The 15,758-nt window shown below is 51.1% G+C and overlaps 2 protein-coding genes across 5 annotated transcripts in view; one reads left to right on the top strand and one right to left on the bottom strand.

Moving 5' to 3' along the window:
- The window catches only part of RTN4 (reticulon 4), a 58,763-nt gene extending 57,760 nt beyond the window's left edge, over positions 1-1,003 (top strand). For all 4 annotated transcript variants that reach the window (XM_079792526.1, XM_079792523.1, XM_079792524.1 and 1 more), the window contains one exon: positions 1-1,003. In XM_079792526.1, the coding sequence (XP_079648652.1) occupies positions 1-43 (43 nt within the window). In that variant the 3' untranslated portion in view covers positions 44-1,003.
- A 132-nt stretch (positions 1,004-1,135) lies between these two features.
- EML6 (EMAP like 6) overlaps positions 1,136-15,758 on the bottom strand; it is a gene marked incomplete at its 5' end in the record, with an annotated part of 200,028 nt that continues 185,405 nt past the window's right edge. The window contains 10 exons of the mRNA XM_079792522.1: positions 1,136-2,930; positions 4,660-4,760; positions 5,155-5,308; positions 6,118-6,221; positions 7,775-7,937; positions 8,368-8,540; positions 9,818-10,006; positions 10,526-10,640; positions 11,256-11,413; positions 12,195-12,403. Coding sequence (XP_079648648.1) covers positions 2,906-2,930; positions 4,660-4,760; positions 5,155-5,308; positions 6,118-6,221; positions 7,775-7,937; positions 8,368-8,540; positions 9,818-10,006; positions 10,526-10,640; positions 11,256-11,413; positions 12,195-12,403 — 1,391 coding nt within the window. The 3' untranslated portion in view covers positions 1,136-2,905. The remainder of the gene's footprint in view (positions 2,931-4,659; positions 4,761-5,154; positions 5,309-6,117; positions 6,222-7,774; positions 7,938-8,367; positions 8,541-9,817; positions 10,007-10,525; positions 10,641-11,255; positions 11,414-12,194; positions 12,404-15,758) is intronic.

The following is a 15,758-nucleotide window of genomic DNA, read 5'->3' as shown; positions in this document are numbered from 1 at the left end:
AATCCAAGCAAAAATCCCTGGATTGAAACGCAAAGCTGAATGAGAAAAAGCCTGAAATGATTCACAGTAGGAGTTTATCTTTAAAGGGGATATACATTTGATTACATGGGGGAGGGTCAGGGGAGAATGGCGCCTTGACATTGCAGAGTCACAGATCTTTATTTTTAGCAATGCAGTGTCTGAGGAAAAATCACCTTCTTGACTGCCACGTGTTCATCATCTTAAGTATTGTAAGCTGCTATGTATGGATTTAAACCGTGATCATACTTGTTTTTCCTATCCGAGGCACTGGTGAATAAAAAAGATCTGAGAAAGCTGTATATTACACTTTGTTGCAGGTAGTCTTGCTGTATTTGGGGAATTGCAGAGAACATGAAGCTGAAAAAAAAAAATAACCCTTTTCACAGTTTGTGCACTGTGTGTGTATGGTCTGTGTAGATTGATGCAGATTTTCTGAAACGAAATGTTTAGACGAGATCATACCACTAAAGCAGGAGTGGAAAAGCTTGCCTTTCTGGTATGTTCTAGGTGTATTGTGAATTTTACTGTTATATTAATTGCCAATATAAGTAAATATAGATTATATATATATCTATATATAGTGTTTCACAAAGCTTAGACCTTTACCTTCCAGCTTCCCCACCGTGCTTGATATTTCAGAATCATTGGTTATACGTGTGTAGTTTCAAATACATAAGCAGAAAAAAATATATTTCTAGGCGCACTACCATCTGTTTTCAACATGAAAGGATGCCATGCACATAGAACTCACCATATAAACTTCATCGCACAGACTTACCGTAGTTAATTTTGTCACACACCCTGAATCTATGGACTGAATCTAATGCTTCCAAAAATGTTGTTTGCAAATATCAAACATTGTTATGCAAGAAATTATAAAATGAAGATTTATACAGTTGTGGTTTAAGCTGTACTGAACTAAATCGTGGAATGCCTTGTGAACTGTAAAAGCGAAGTATCAATAAAGCTTATAGACTTAAAATATGTTTGGTATTTTGGTTTCATGAAACTGTAGCAGATGAAAAGTACACACAAAGGGGGAATAGACTTTGCTTCAGCCAGTGAGGGTTTCAGCTTATCGTGCAGCTGTGTTTACTTAATCAAATCTGACACACACCAAAATGTCTAAATTCTTTTTATACTTTGATAACTGAAAATAAATTCATGCACCAATTATTTTAACATAGAATACAGTGGCAGGATTTATGAACATACATAAAATCATACCATATAAATGTTTACTAGAAGTTTTCTTGGTACACAGACACTATTGCTCTGTAAATATAGTTGTACATACCAGTATTTCTATGCAAGATTCAATCATATGAAAGGTCAGTGGTACAATATAGGCAGACATGGTTATCACTCAGCATCACCAGTCACATGGTTACAGAAAACAATTAGGACTGCAGAGGGACTCTAACTGGGCCCATCAACCTATCAGTGGATTAATGTAAGGCATTAATAAATTGGCATATAAAAATAGCTTTAATGAATGACCTAATCCATTTAGAATGCTGAAGCACTTCTGTGGTAAATGTTAATCTAGTTAATTGACACTGCTTCATTTCACCTTTTCTCTAGACTGACAACTGCAACTAGCCAGTAACTTAAGATCCAAAATTTAGTTCACTGACCGCAAGGACTCACTGGTATATATGTGCTCAGAGTCACCAGTGTGTGCCATCATCCCTCCTGTCAGTGCTTGGCTGAGCGTCAAGTATGATTGAGGTGGTTTGGAGCTGTCTTCTGGGTAAGATTGTCCAAGTCACATTCTGTTAGCCAACCCACTCTGAGGAACGCTAAGCTAGATTATTTTGTTTTATAATCTTGATTTATCAAATATTGTTTGGGTTTAGGAATTTGTTCTATATATATACACACACATGTATGTGTGTGTGTGTGTATATATATAAATTCAGAAGCAAATCAGTGGTGTCCAGTCAGCCTCAGATCACCTCATTTGTTCCCGTTTAACAAGATAAATCAGCTCATCCTCCTGGCACCGGTTGAGCTTTTTTTTCTTTTCTTTTTTTTTCTTCTTCTAGTATTTTGGATTTTGTGGATTTGGCACTAAACACAATGAACACTCATCCTACTCCCTCCCACCTGAATTTCTTCGTTGCTCACCTTCCTATAGCCACTATTTCCTCAGCAGGGAACTGATGCCCTTCCTCTGAGAGGCCTGGACATAAACAGGTGACAGGGGTGACAGACCAGGAAACTCCTAAGTAGCCCTCCTCAGTTTGGAAGTGTTAGCACCTGATGTAGAAAGGAGATCATTTGTGGGAGGTGAGACAGCAGCCCACACAACTGGAAACTTTCAAAGGCACTTAATGGATAGAAAACTCTGCAAACGAAACGTTAAAAAATCAAGTTTCTCAACTCGTTTATACATGGCTCGTTTGGTTTTGAAAGCTCGATGTGGAGAACAGAGGCTGTCGATAGTTCTAGGACGTCGGTCCATCTACCTTGAGCTGTCTTATTCAACTTATTTGTTAAAAAAAATGAACAATTTTTAAAGAATATAGAACCAAAATAGCAAAACATCTTTTGCAAAAGTTTTGATGCAAATGAAAAGCTACATATTCGTTAGGGTAACTGAGGCTTTCGATTTTGTCAGCGGGCTACATTGTCAGATAGGATGCTTTGTCAGTGTTGTTAGTACATCGAGTTTTAGTCTCAGGAACAGAGGCAAGCCGTCTTAACGTGTTAGAACTGACCTTCCTTCCAGCATCTCGGTGCTGGAGGCCCCCGAGTGCAGTCTTACCACTTGTCTGGCGGAGCTTGTGCGCCGGCAGGCAGCGTGGGAGGTGCCTGGTCGCTGCCTCTGCAGGTGCTGGGTGGGAGCAGCCGCAGCAAGAAAGGGAGCGGTTTCCGGCCTTTACAGACATCGCCACACAAATATACTGAAAAAGGCAGAGCAGACAGCCAGTTGTGCCTGGAGGACATCATACTTTATCAAGTGACAAAAACCATCTTGCCAGGGGCTCCCGAGTCCAGCGCAGGTGAGGCAGAGCATGTCGACAGTTTCAGGAACAAAAACCGCGAACCTGGGATCTTGCCACCAATTAAAGATCACCATTTATTATTATTACTAGAGGCCCAGTGCATGATTGAATCATGCACGTATAGGGTCCCCTACACGCTTTTGCTTTCAATCGCAGGAGAGTTGGGTATCTGTCCGCTGGTGCACCAGGCCTTTCAGAAGCCTCTGGCGCGGCGGAGGCTTCTGAAAGGCCTGGTGCCTGAGCGGACAGGCACCCAGCTCCCCCGCTTTTGATGGTCCGCGGTGGGACGTGAGCTCGCTGCCCCAGAGGCCCCTTTTGTGCCGCAGCACAGCCGTGGCGCAGACGCTGAGCTTGAGCCGCCGCTGGCGACGCGAGCTCAGTGTCCCGCCGGGCCCAATCGGCCACCCTGAGTCCCGCCTCCCCCCCCCCCCCCCCGCGCCTCCTGGCCAATCGCGGGCATAGCGAAGGTACGGTCAATTTGCATATTTGTCTATTATTAGGTAGGATTATTATTATTATTATTATTATTATTATTATTATTAAAGGTTTTGTTTTTTTCTGGCTCTTGCAGCAGCCAGAGTGTGCTGAACGTGAGGACTTTTGGCAATCTGACTTCACGCTCTCTCTCTTGTTACTGTTGAAAAGGCCTTATCAACTCCACTTGAGTAGGAGAGCCCTTCTAGTATTCAGCACCGAGCCAGGGATCACAGCGTGCTCCCCGGCTACAAAGGCCTCGGGGCCTTTCCTAGCAATCGAAAGTCACTCACATCTCTCTGCATCTCCTGCACTGGGTGACCCATTCTCCTCTGGCTCCCATTGCTGGCTTGTTTACAGTGTGGCCGCTGCTGCTTGGTGCTACTTTGAATGGGTGTTTACCCTCCACCAGAGCTGCTCTCAGTACTCTCTCAAGGGCTCTAAGTGCTGGCAGCAGTTGGCACAGCAGACGGGAGGTGGGTGCTCCCAGGCAGGTCCTCAGCTTGCTTTGGGGCCATTTTCATTGTCCACAGCCTCACTCGGACCACTTAAAAAATATCTGGAATGCATGCATTTCTTCTTCATCCCCCACCGTTCACCCCCTAAAGAGTTTTGCCCAGCCGGAACCGGTTTGGCTCAGTGGATAGAGCGTCGGCCTGCGGACTGAAGGGTCCCAGGTTCGATTCCAGTCAGGGGCATGTACCTTGGTCGCGGGCACATCCCCGGTGGGGGGTGTGCAGGAGGCAGCTGATCGATGTTTCTCTGTCATCGATGTTTCTAGCTCTCTGTCCCTCTCCCTTCCTCTGTAAAAAATCAATAAAATATATTAAAAAAAGAAAAAGTTTTGCCCAACACTGAGGAGTGACTTAAGATGAGTTTGCCCTGGTCCTCCCCACGCCAGACAGGCGCCGGCCTTGGTGGAGGGACAGAAGATGCCCCAGGTGCAGAAGAGGCTGATGCCATCTCTAGAGCAGGCTGGTAGGGGTGCTTCCGAAAACACTGCCCATTCCACACAAAGCAGCCCTGGCTCAAGGTCCCAACAGCCGGTGGAGGTTCTGCTGCGAACTCCCAGGAAGCCTGAGGTGCAGCAGAGGGGAGAGTGGAGACCAGGCTGGGCTCTCAGCCCGATGCATCAGGTGGAGTGGGCACCTACCTGCAGTCATCTCCTCCAGTGCTGACCACATACTTGTCGTCGTGGGAGAAACGGATGTTCGTCACGTGAGCCGAGTGACCAAAGTAACGCTTATGTTTGGCCTGTGAGCAAAAGTGAGCAGGGACACTGAGCAACCCTCCTCCTCCCCAGAAACCACAGCTACTTCTTGGACGGACTTACGTCCCCTCTTTCCAGAACCTTCCTTCACTCAGGAGACTCCCATTTGGTGGGACATCTGTTAGCCAGCCTCTCACGGGCTTCCCTGTCTCATTCTTGCCTCACAGCCGTTTTGCCCCCCCCATCTTCCCTTCTCCCAGCTTCTAGGACTCGCCCTCCAGAGGGAGATGAAAAGGTTAGGGGTCCCCCAGCCTCCGCAGGGCTGGAACAAGATGCCTCTTGTTCTAGATTCCAGACGGCCGTGTAGATGTGGCCGCTGTCTCCTATCTCCGGCACAGTGCACAGAGCATGGGGCAGGTTACTCTACGGCAGACTCACAAATTTCTCCGTGCATGGGAAATCAAAGAGCTTCACCAGCCCAAAGTCGTCTCCCGTGACAATGTTCAGGCCAGCGTGGGTCACACACGCGCAGTTCACGTCGGCCTTGTCTGCGTTCCGCGGCCAGATGCCAATGACTTCGTCTCCCAGAATGCTGTTCAAAAAGGAAGTTAGAAGGAGGCTGGCGAGAAGGCTTCCTGCACTCAGACATCCTTAGGGACAAGGGGCGGAGGGGTAGTTTACAGAAATCGGGGGGGGGGGGGGGTCCATGTGGCTCTTCTGGCATCTTCGCCCCAGCTTGTCCTGTTCTGCCCGGGTCCCTTTCACCCCAAAAAGGAAAGCTACCTCCTCTTTCTCTCCCTCTTCCCTATAGTCCCGAGTATGTGTGTGTGTGAGAAGGGGATTCCTTCAAGCTTACAGGATGGTGGGTCCTTTTCCTTAAATTGGCAAGGCCCTGTTTCTTATCAGATCCAGCTTTCCATTTCCTCTCGGTGATTAAGGGCTTAGTCAAGAGCTGGGAAATGTGGTTGGCTGGAGCGTACACTGAAAGGTCGTGGGTTTGATTCTCAGTCAGGGCACGTGCGAGAGGCAAACTGACGTTTCACTCTCACGTTGATGTTTTTCTCTCTCTTTCTCTCCCTTCCTCTTTCCCTCCCTCCCTAAAACCAATAAAAGCATGTCCTGGGTGAGGACTTTAGAGAGAGAGAGATGGTTTCCCTTTTCTTGCTGGATGGGACTGGGGATTTGTAAGATGGATTACACAAAAAGAGGGACTTTGCATTTCAAGGCCCAGGTCAGATCAAATCCAGTGGCCCCAACAGGTACCAAGAGCCTCCTGCCCCCACGCCCCAAAGAGAGGGCAGCTCTGTCTCTGAGCTTCTTCAGATCCCAGCCACACACACACACACACTCGGAGGCTGAGCCTGGGGCGAGAGACTCCCTGTGACCTTTCCCTCCAGTCACCTTGTCCAGGAGGCCCAGGTGATCTTCTCGATGACCATGGCTTCCGTTACCTGCTTCCCCAGGGGGACCTCATGCACCTGGCGCTTGTAGGCTCCTGTGGACACCTGCAACGTGGGAGGAAACCATGTCCATCAACTTCCTTTCGAGTGCAAAGGACTCCTCCCCTTGGGGTGTGCTGCTTTCCAGAACAATGGCCCTGCCTCTGCAAGCCCAGGGCTGGGCACGAAACCCAAGCTCAGGTGTGGTCAGCCCACGGCGAAGGTCACACGAGCAGGGCATTTTTCCATCCATTTCCCCACTATTTTCCGAAGGCCTGAGGTGGTGGTTCCTGACCGGCAGCAGCAGGATCACCTGGGGACTTGTTAGAAATGCCCAGGCTTGGGCCCCAACCCCAGTCCTGCCAAGTCACACACTCTGGGGGTGGGCCCGGGTCTGTTTTCAACAAAGCCTCCAGGTCCCTCTGACGCTCACTCGAGTTCGGGGAAAGCCCATTCTCACCGAACCGAGGTCCTTTGGCCCGGAAGTAAGACCAGTGCTCTCATGGACAGCAGCGGCTCTGGGTGACTGCTGAAGCACCTAGGACCCCACCCCTGCTTCTCCGGGGGCCAATTCTCCAGGGGAAACGGATCAATTCCCAGAAACCGGCTGCTGCCTGCAGCCCGGCCCCTTCTCCCCCTGCGGGTGCTTCCAGCCTGGCCTTCCCCGATTTTCCTGCCGTTCCCAGTGAGCTGAGAGCTGCCTCCTCGGGGCCTTCCCGCAGATGGAACAGTGTTCCCGGCCCCCTTTGCTGGCCTCCTCCGACGCCTCCTCCGGATCTCTGCTTCAATACCACTTTCGCAGAAAGGAAGCGGATCTAAATCCAGCCCCCGTTAAATGCTCCCACGGCACCCTGCACTGCCCCTGCTCCGCACAGTCACAGGTGGGATTCCATTCTGTGGTGATCTGGGTAATGCTTGTCCTCTCCAGGACAGCAGGGACCAGGGCCATTTTGTCCACCAAAAGCAGACCACAGTGCCTGGTTTACTAACTATTTGATGATGAACGCGTCCTCCCTCCTGTCACAATGAATATCCAACTCCAGGTCAGCTCTCAAATGCACCGCATTTGTTCAGAGTGCTGGGAAAATGGTTCTGTCTTCCACTGTACGTTTTAAGGGCGGGACCCCTCTCTCTCCCGTCCCACTGGTCGGTTCCCCCAGGACCCAGCGTGATGAATGCTCACTCCTGGCCCACCACCTGGAGTCCAGGTCCCAATGTGGAGGGGCCACCCGACCCCAGGAGGGTTTGGAATGAAAATGAATTAAGTATAAGAAGTGACACAGGCTTAGGTGTGGCCCCTGAGAACTAGAAACCAGGAAGCTTTGCAGGCGAGATGGTGAGAGGGGGATCACACATGATTAGGGCTTGTGTTTCCTGCTTTTCTTACTGAAGAAAAACTCTACTCCTTTAAATTCTATTTCTTCAACCTGCTTAACTTCTCTCGGCCTCTGCTTCTTCATTTATAGGATAGGGGAGAAGTTACAGGACCTAACGCAGCTCCTGTGAAGAATAGATCAGCACACTGGCCGCAACACAGGAAGCACTCGATTAAGTATAAGCCGCCGCTGTTATTACTGTTAGTATCCGTCGCCCCAGGTATCAGTAAAGCGGAAGCAAACCTGAATGTATTTGCCGTCGGCAGAAAAATCCATCTGGATGACAAAGCTCGGGATGTCCTTGCAGTAGCCGATGCGGTTCAGGCTGGTGCCCTGCATGAGGTCATAGAAGTCGACGGTGTGTTCGGAAGAACCGACGGCCAAGAACCTGCTGTCCGGGCTGATCCTAGAGAAAGCGACCCCGGAGCACGGTCACCGAGGGGCCGGGCGGGCGGGAGGTCTGCTCCGGGGCCGGCCTCCCCCGCCTCAGTGGCAGGGAGACCTCACTTCGTAACTCACAGGTGCTTAGCTTCTCCCACGTTCTACGGAATTCAACCATTTCTCTGCATCAAATCCCAGGAGGCAGGGGCATGCATGCATGCAGCCTTTCTTAGAAGGGCCTTTTGCAAGAGGTTTTCAGCACTCTAGTGGAACTTAGGAAAGGCACGTCTGAGGACTCCTGTGTGAGAGGGTGTCCTTCCACAGGGGGCTCATGGAGAGGGACCTTCTTCCAACTGAGTGCTTCATCCCACCCCGGCCGTGGCCTTCTGGAAGGGGGGCCCCCGGGAAGGCGAATGCCTGCCTTCTCCTCCCTGCCCAGACCACCTGCTACGTACCTGATATCTTGGATGGCAGATTTCCGGTCTCGTTTTTTCCCCCAAACTTTCAGGCTGTTCACCAGCAAGATGACAAACTCTCCGTTCTTCATGCCAATGGCCACCATCTCCCCGTCGGGGCTGTAGGCCGCACACCTGGCTGCGTGGCCCAGGTTCACCTTGTTCAGCAGCTTCTGCATGGATGCAAAGCAACGGCACCTGAGCCCCTGGCGGCCCTGGCTACTCCCCGGGGACAGCCTACCCCCAGGCCGAGCAGTCAGGCTGCCTCTGCTACCACGTGGGCCTCCAAAGTGCTTGCTTCTAGCTGCTGTCCCTGAGTCGCTAGGTGGGCAGTAAGTTTTGATTAGAACAGCTTGAGAGACGGCCTGCTTTCGGGCAGGGGGGCTGGCAGGCTTTTTCTGTAAATGGTTTGGAAGTGAGTATATTAGGCTTTGGGGTCCACAGGGTCTCTCGTACCCATTCAACGCTGCCGTTGTAGCACAAAGGCAGCCCCAGACGCCACATGAACGAAAGGGGGACTTACTTTGTAGACACAGGCAGCAGGCCGGCCTTGACCCTCCAGCCGCAGATGGCTGACTATTATTGTTCAGGTGCGTTTGCGACATAGCACCTGTTAGTTCAGATCCTGAATCGTGGCTCTCACTAGCTGGGTGTGTTTAGGTTAGTGACTTCTCCAGTTTCCCGTTTGAAAAACAAGTGATATTAGTATTGGTCTTGCAAGGTTACTGTAAGCATTAATAATAGGGTACGTGAAGCACCTGGTATGGAGTAGGTAGTCAGTAAATGATACGTGCTGTTACCATCAGCAACGTAATCACTGTGAGCTGATGAGGTAACGGCCACGCTTAGGCCCCTGCATGTCTGTTCTCTGGTCTGTGCACGGAAGACAGGACTCAAACATATTCATTACTAGCCACTTTGTAATGAAACCAAGTATTTTAATTATTAGAGACTTCAGTAATTGTTTTAATATTAGACAAGGCTTGGTAACATTACCTCCCCCGTCCCCCCACCTTAGACTATTCTTTGCTATTTTGGATTTTTACTCCAGATGAATTTTTTAAAAATTATTTTATGATATTTTAAATTGTTTTTTTCCAAACTCTAAGAGAAGCTTTGTGGGAATTTTGATTGAAATGTTCCATTTGGGAACTTTTGACATTTTATATCATTTTTAATCTTCTTGTCCAGGGAAGATGATTTATCATCTCCCTTATTGTTTATTTATTGTAAGTTTTGTGGGTTCTTTCATGACGAGAACAATCATTCTCACTTAGATTATTCCTACGACAACTAAGTATTTGTAGGCAGATATACAGCTAAAAGATAGACTGTGTGTGTGAGTGGGACTTTTTATTAGGCTAACTTAATCACTGATCTCATATTCAGCCCCATCCCCACCCACTCCCTGGCCCGGCCTCTCCTCACCACCCTGAGCGCGGGCCCTCACCTTGTCAGCCAGGTCCCAGATGCGGGCTGTGCCGTCGTTGCTGGCAGAGATGAAGATGTCCTTGGACGGGTGTGTGGCCAGGCCCCAGATCTCCCCCTCCATGTGTCCGTCAATCAGGATGTTGGAAGCAGCATTTTTTTCACCAACTTCAATGATTTCTCCATCTTTGGTCCCCACTAGGATTTTCCCCTATTGTAACCAGAACACTATTAGAAAAAGGACAAATCCTGTACCATCCCACCCATATGAACTACCTGGAGCAGAATGGTGGTTGACTGGGCCAGACCTCGGGGCTGGACTAAACCAACCCTGTTTTACAAACAACTGTTTGTGAGGCCAGCAGGAAAGTGGGCATTCTCAGCACCGAGACAGTGATACGGACTTTCTGTCCGAAGACAAAACCAGTCAACGCTCATGTACAGCGAAGAGTAGCTCAGCTTGTTAGCACCAGCAGGAGTTCTTTCTTCTTCTCATGTAATTATTCCTTTGTCTTTTCTCATAGAAACCCCTTGCTTTCACCCTGCAATCGGGACACTATTTGGTTCTGCCTAAATGTGTGCTCCCCAAATTGCACTTTTTTGATCCCAAATAAATGCAGGTTGCTTCTCGTTGCGACTGTCTGATTGGAAGGCGCTGGGCTAACTCTCCCTTGGGCCCCTCTCCTCCCCCCCCGCCCCCCGCCGCCCCAGGGGGGACCCGCCGGCTCACTTTGCCGCGGCACACGGAGCGCACACACTCCACCAGCTGCCCCGTCTCCAGCTGGAAGGCTCGGCAGCGCCTCATCTCCTGGTCCCACAGCTTCACAGCGCCTCCTTCTTTGGTCCTGAGAAGATCAAGAGGAACTCAGCGAGTCAGGCCTTGTCCTCAGACCTCCCGTGGCCCTCACTGCCCTCTCTCCCTGGCACCTCTTTACGTCCCCCCCGAGGCCCTGGGGACGGGCCAGCACAACCCCTTGAACGTGCACATTTCCTAAAATGCCTTCCGATGCCATGATCTTGGAAGGAAAGAGAATTGTAATCTAGGAAATCAAACTTTTCATTAAGTCAAACATAGAGTGTTTGTCTGTCTCCTGTTTTTCTGCTTCGTTTTCACAACTTTCCTGTCCCCACGGGAACCTCTCTCTGTTCTCACTTCTCCTTCGTCTCTTCTCCCTCAGAGCTACCGAGAGTGACACTTGATGAACATTAAAGCCACGCAGATCGGGGCGAGAACGCCGCTCGGGTTGTTAGGCTGTTAAACCACCGTTCATTCAATAGCCTCCCTTCCAGAGGCTGTGACCCTTGGGGAGACGGCAGACTGATCTCCCTGATGCAGAAAAGACAGGAGAACGAAAATCTGGCATTTTCTCCAAGTTGTAGATGCTTCTGTCAGCCTCTTCTCAAAACAAAACTCAACTCAACTCAACTACACACGTGTTCCCAGAGGAGCTGTGGCTTACGGCCGCTCTTTGCCGCCGGTCACGATGAGTCCGTCCCGCAGGGTCGTGTACATGGTGAAGACGGGCCCCGTGTGAGCCTTGGCCACCAGCCGGATGAGGAAGTGGTCCTTCCACACGTAGACGTCTCCATTGATGGCACCCGTGAACGTGAGGTTGTTCTGCAAACAAAGGGACACCGTCCACACCGGGACAGGCACGGCACCCCCACCCTGGCCTCCCGCCCCAGACACCTGCTCCTCGGTTAGGAACCAGAGCGGAGAAATGGAAACGTGCCCTGGATCTGACCTTCCGGGCTAAGGAGATGCAAAGGCGTTTGCCGACAATCACGGGCAGCACAGGACACATCACCTGGCTCTGAAAGGCAGTCTGCCGAGCTACTGTGGGGCTGTGGCTCCCCCAGCACGGCTCTGCATGGAATGAACTTCCGTTCTGCGAGCAAGGCCCGGGGGACGGGGAGGGAGGGGGCTCCACCCGAGAGGACGCTCTCCTGGCTCATCCGGGAGGTGGGCGCACCCACAGCTGGAGGGCCCGGGGGCTGTGTCCCAGAATGTCCCCAGGGGATCGTGCCCGTTGGCTGAGGGCACCCCGTAGCCCACTTAAGGATGCCAGTTGGGGGAATCTGTGGTGCACCGGGCTGAAACAAAAAGGGATGCTAGCCGGTGGCAGAAACGATCCCACCTCCTCTGCGCTGTCTGACCCAGGCCCCACAGCCTTCCCAGCCCGCCTGCCTCTGGAACAATGAACCTTCTGCCCACCCTTCGGTGCTAAGGAAAGGGAGCAGTGACTGCAAAAAAGCCAATAAAGCGGATCTTGTGGAAAGGGCTTTCTCGTTTGCAGCTTCTTGGCCATATTCCTTCTCCACACCCTCTCCCATCCCCCCCCATCCCCCTCCCATGCACAGGGGCTCAGGGTCCCTCAGGAAGCTCTGCTGGGACTCACAGCACCGAAGGCCACGGACAGCATCGTCTGCATCTTGGCCGCCTCCATGGACCCGATGACCCCTTTCTTATACAGGAGGGCGCTGCCTGCCAGCGTCCAGAACTTCATGTGTTTGACCCCAACGGACACAAACTGCGTGTCCGAATCCGGGCGAAACTCCACCACGAATATGCGCTCCAGGTGGCCCCCGCGGCTGGCGACCTTGGCACCTTGTGTGGATGAGAGAGTCCGGTGAGGGGCCCCGCTGAGCCCGGGCCAGGCTGGCGCTGCAGGCCAGGGGGGCTCTCCGTCCCAGCAAGCCCGGGCACCCTTCCGTGTCCCTTCTTCTCTAACTGCCCCTGCCCCGTCAGACACGGCTCCCAACGTGAGAAAGAGGCTGTGTCGGGGAAACTTCCAGAGCAGCAGGTGCTGCTGACACAGTCCCCGACTCCACCCCCACAGCCACGTCCAGGCACCTGTGGACACAGCAGGGAAGGACAGCCTGGGAGGGCGACGCTTCCAGAGAAAAGGGCAAAACGACTTAAGGGCATCCCCGTCCCTCATCGGCACCAAGGTCCACCCCACAGGGAGAGGAACCCTCTGAGAGTGTCGCCGAGACTCAGTTCTCTCAGACAGTCTCTATTTCTCTCCAAGACTCTCTGCTTTTATTTTATTTTTGAATAAAGGTCCCTATATGGTCCCTTTTCTTTATGGTTTTTAGGTTTAAATTCCTTTACCTTTTACATTTAATTACTAGTTTTATCCTCATCTCCATTTATTTATGTTTTTTTACTTGTCTCTTGAGTTTTTCTTTTTTTTCTCCTGAGTTTTACTTAACCTTTGTCTTGATCAAATCCCAATGGCACCACTAATTTTTAGAACTTTGGACAGCTCTTTAGCCTCTCTGTGCCTCAGTTTCCTCACCTATAAACCGAGGGTAACAATAGTGCCCATTTTGGAAATTGTGCGGATTGAAAGGATGGAGCTAAGCGAAGCCCTCAGAACAGTCTTGAGGCAGTGAGTGTCCTGTGAGCAACCACTATTATCATCATCATCACTCTTTTGGCTCCTTTTCAAATCTCTTGGCTTCCAGTCTTTTAGCCCTGGTTTTAAACCTCATCTATTTTTGTCCCATCAGCCCTGGACTTTTTAACTTTTATTTTGAACTTGTATTATCTTTCCTTTAAACTTACTCTTAATGTTTTAGTTCCAGTTTCCTCTTATCTCCTCTCCCTGTTATTCGCTCAGATGTATTTTTTCTTCCCCTCTTCCTCGTCACTTACACTCCCCTGTTTGTTTTTATAATGACTCCCTAGCACGGTGGGCCGAGGCCAGCCTGCGGACACTCCCGATGGGAATGGTCTCCCAGGGGTGGGGAGGCCCACAGGTCACCTCTCGCCACCAGCAGCAATTCTCTCTCTGCAGAAGAAATGCGAACTTCCTGTAATACCCCTCTCTACCTTGGGCCCAACGGTACCGAAGGATACGATAAACTAAGTTACAAGACAAACAACAGAGTGGGAGAAAAACACTGCGAAACGTACGAGACCAAGACTTAACATTAAGAATCTGTAAGGAATAGAAGCAGCAATATACAAGCAGTCAAAAGTGATGGGAAGAGGAAGATCTCAGGAGTCCTGGGGGAAATGCAAAATAAAACAACAACAAGATACACATTTCTTCTAAGCCACTGTTGGTTTTTCCTTGCGATCTCACGCACACGTCTATTGGGGCGACGCCTGCCTCCTCCTGGGCACTGGCTTCTAGGCTGCTCAGAACAAATTTCATACAAGCATCTAGGACCTGACAACATGCAGTTCATATAAGCAGCTCATTTTCCCCTCCACTTTACTTTGTATATCCTCTCTCTCTCTCTCTCTCTTCTCTCTCTTCTCCCCCCCCCTCTCTCTTTCTCTCTCCCCGCCCCCCCCCCCCCCCCGCAAGAGTTCCACAAAATAATTATTTAACAAATGAGGAATGAATTATATGCTCCCTAATGACCACAAAAGTGTACATAAACCTCTGGGAAAACACACTGTTTATCGGTAAGCAGGACTTAGTGAAGGAAAAACCCTCCGCAATCAGCTCAGAAGAGCTGCTGGTTGGTGAGAGGCCCTTCCACATCATCTCTGGCTCAGAGCCTCTGTACAGACCCCCGTGCTGGTTCCAGCAAAGACAATGGGAGCAAGTTACCAACGGAAGGCCTCTCCTGTTCCTGGGAGCTTGTTTGAAAGTCCTGGCTCCACCGATTCTCCCTCAGCCCGTCAGAAGGGGCCCAGTGAGCAAGAGTCTGTGCTGGGGCAGGGCCCGAGCAGGTCCTGCCCAGAGGGCCAGACAGGGCAGCGAGGAGAGCGAGCCGGAACTGAAAAAGCCAGGACTGTGTATAGGGGCCGATGTAACTTTCCTTCTAGGCACGAGGAATAGACTTGGACTTGGCTACTATTAGGCAGCAACGTACGGCCTCACAGAGGAAAGGGCTTAGTGGAGCTTTCTGAGAGGGCGTGGCTGCCTCGGGAAGTGACAAGGGCCACGTCCTTGAAAGTGTTCAGGCAGAGGCTGGAAATCGGCCCATCCGTCTATTTAATCAGCTGGCCATGACATGAGGAATGAACCTGCATCCCCAAGATCCAGAGGATGGGGCCGTTTGGACACAGTCTATGAATGAATGAGGACATGAGAAATGGAGGGAATGTGATGACTGCGTCTCCTCAGAAACACCTGCAGGTCCCCAGCCTCTTTCCTCACGTGGGGGCTCAGGAGGGATTGGGATGCTCCTCTCTTCACAGCCCCGCCACAGCCCCTCCCGCGGGAAGAGGCTAAGATAATGGACTCCAGAAGCCGCAGCTGGAGACGTGCCCCCTGTGCGTGCCTGGTGTCCGGCGCCCCAGATACGGGCTGCCCGGCTGGAGACAGACCTCATTAACGTCCTAACTAATTAGATCTGCTTTTGCCAGCCTGAGAACATGCTTGGAAGACTGCACAGCTTTAATCCTAAAATGACCATAAATTTAGTAGCAGCCTCTGTGTGTGTGTGGGGCGGGGGGGAGGGGGGGGAGAAAGAAAGAAGGAAAAACTGCTAAATGGCTAAATTAAATGTGAACCTGGAATATAAGATGAATCCCCATTTCAAAAAAAGTTAAAATGTGCAAGAAAAATATGTCTCGGTGGTAGCACCCTGTCCCCAGTTCCTGTAACAAGAACCGAGGTGCAGAGGCTGCTGCAGAATCCGGCAGCCACCAGAAGGAACGCTGAGGAGGAGGAAGACTGGGTCAGAGGTCGTTAGGGTAGAAAGGGAGGAGGCTGTGCCCTTCTGTGGGAGCAGGAAGGCTGCGGCATTGGGGCACTTTCCAAAAGTGCCCACAGACCCTTCGCGAACCGGCACAGGCCCGCCCTGGCAGCCCTCTCTGCCGCGGGGTCCGGGACGCAGAGGCGTCCAATGAGCAGCTTCTCCAGGATCCCAAGAGCCCTGGGATCTGCTGCCCCAGCAGCCGGGCCTCCTGGGCTTGGCAGGGAGGCAGATGGAGGGTGGAGCCCAGCCCAGCCCAGCCCAGGCCCCAAGCACCCCGTGCCCCCCACCCAATGGAC

This window comes from Cnephaeus nilssonii (assembly GCF_951640355.1).
Source record: "Cnephaeus nilssonii genome assembly, chromosome: 15".
NCBI classification, from domain to species: domain Eukaryota; kingdom Metazoa; phylum Chordata; class Mammalia; order Chiroptera; family Vespertilionidae; genus Cnephaeus; species Cnephaeus nilssonii.
This window is presented reverse-complemented; position numbering and strand designations above follow the sequence as displayed.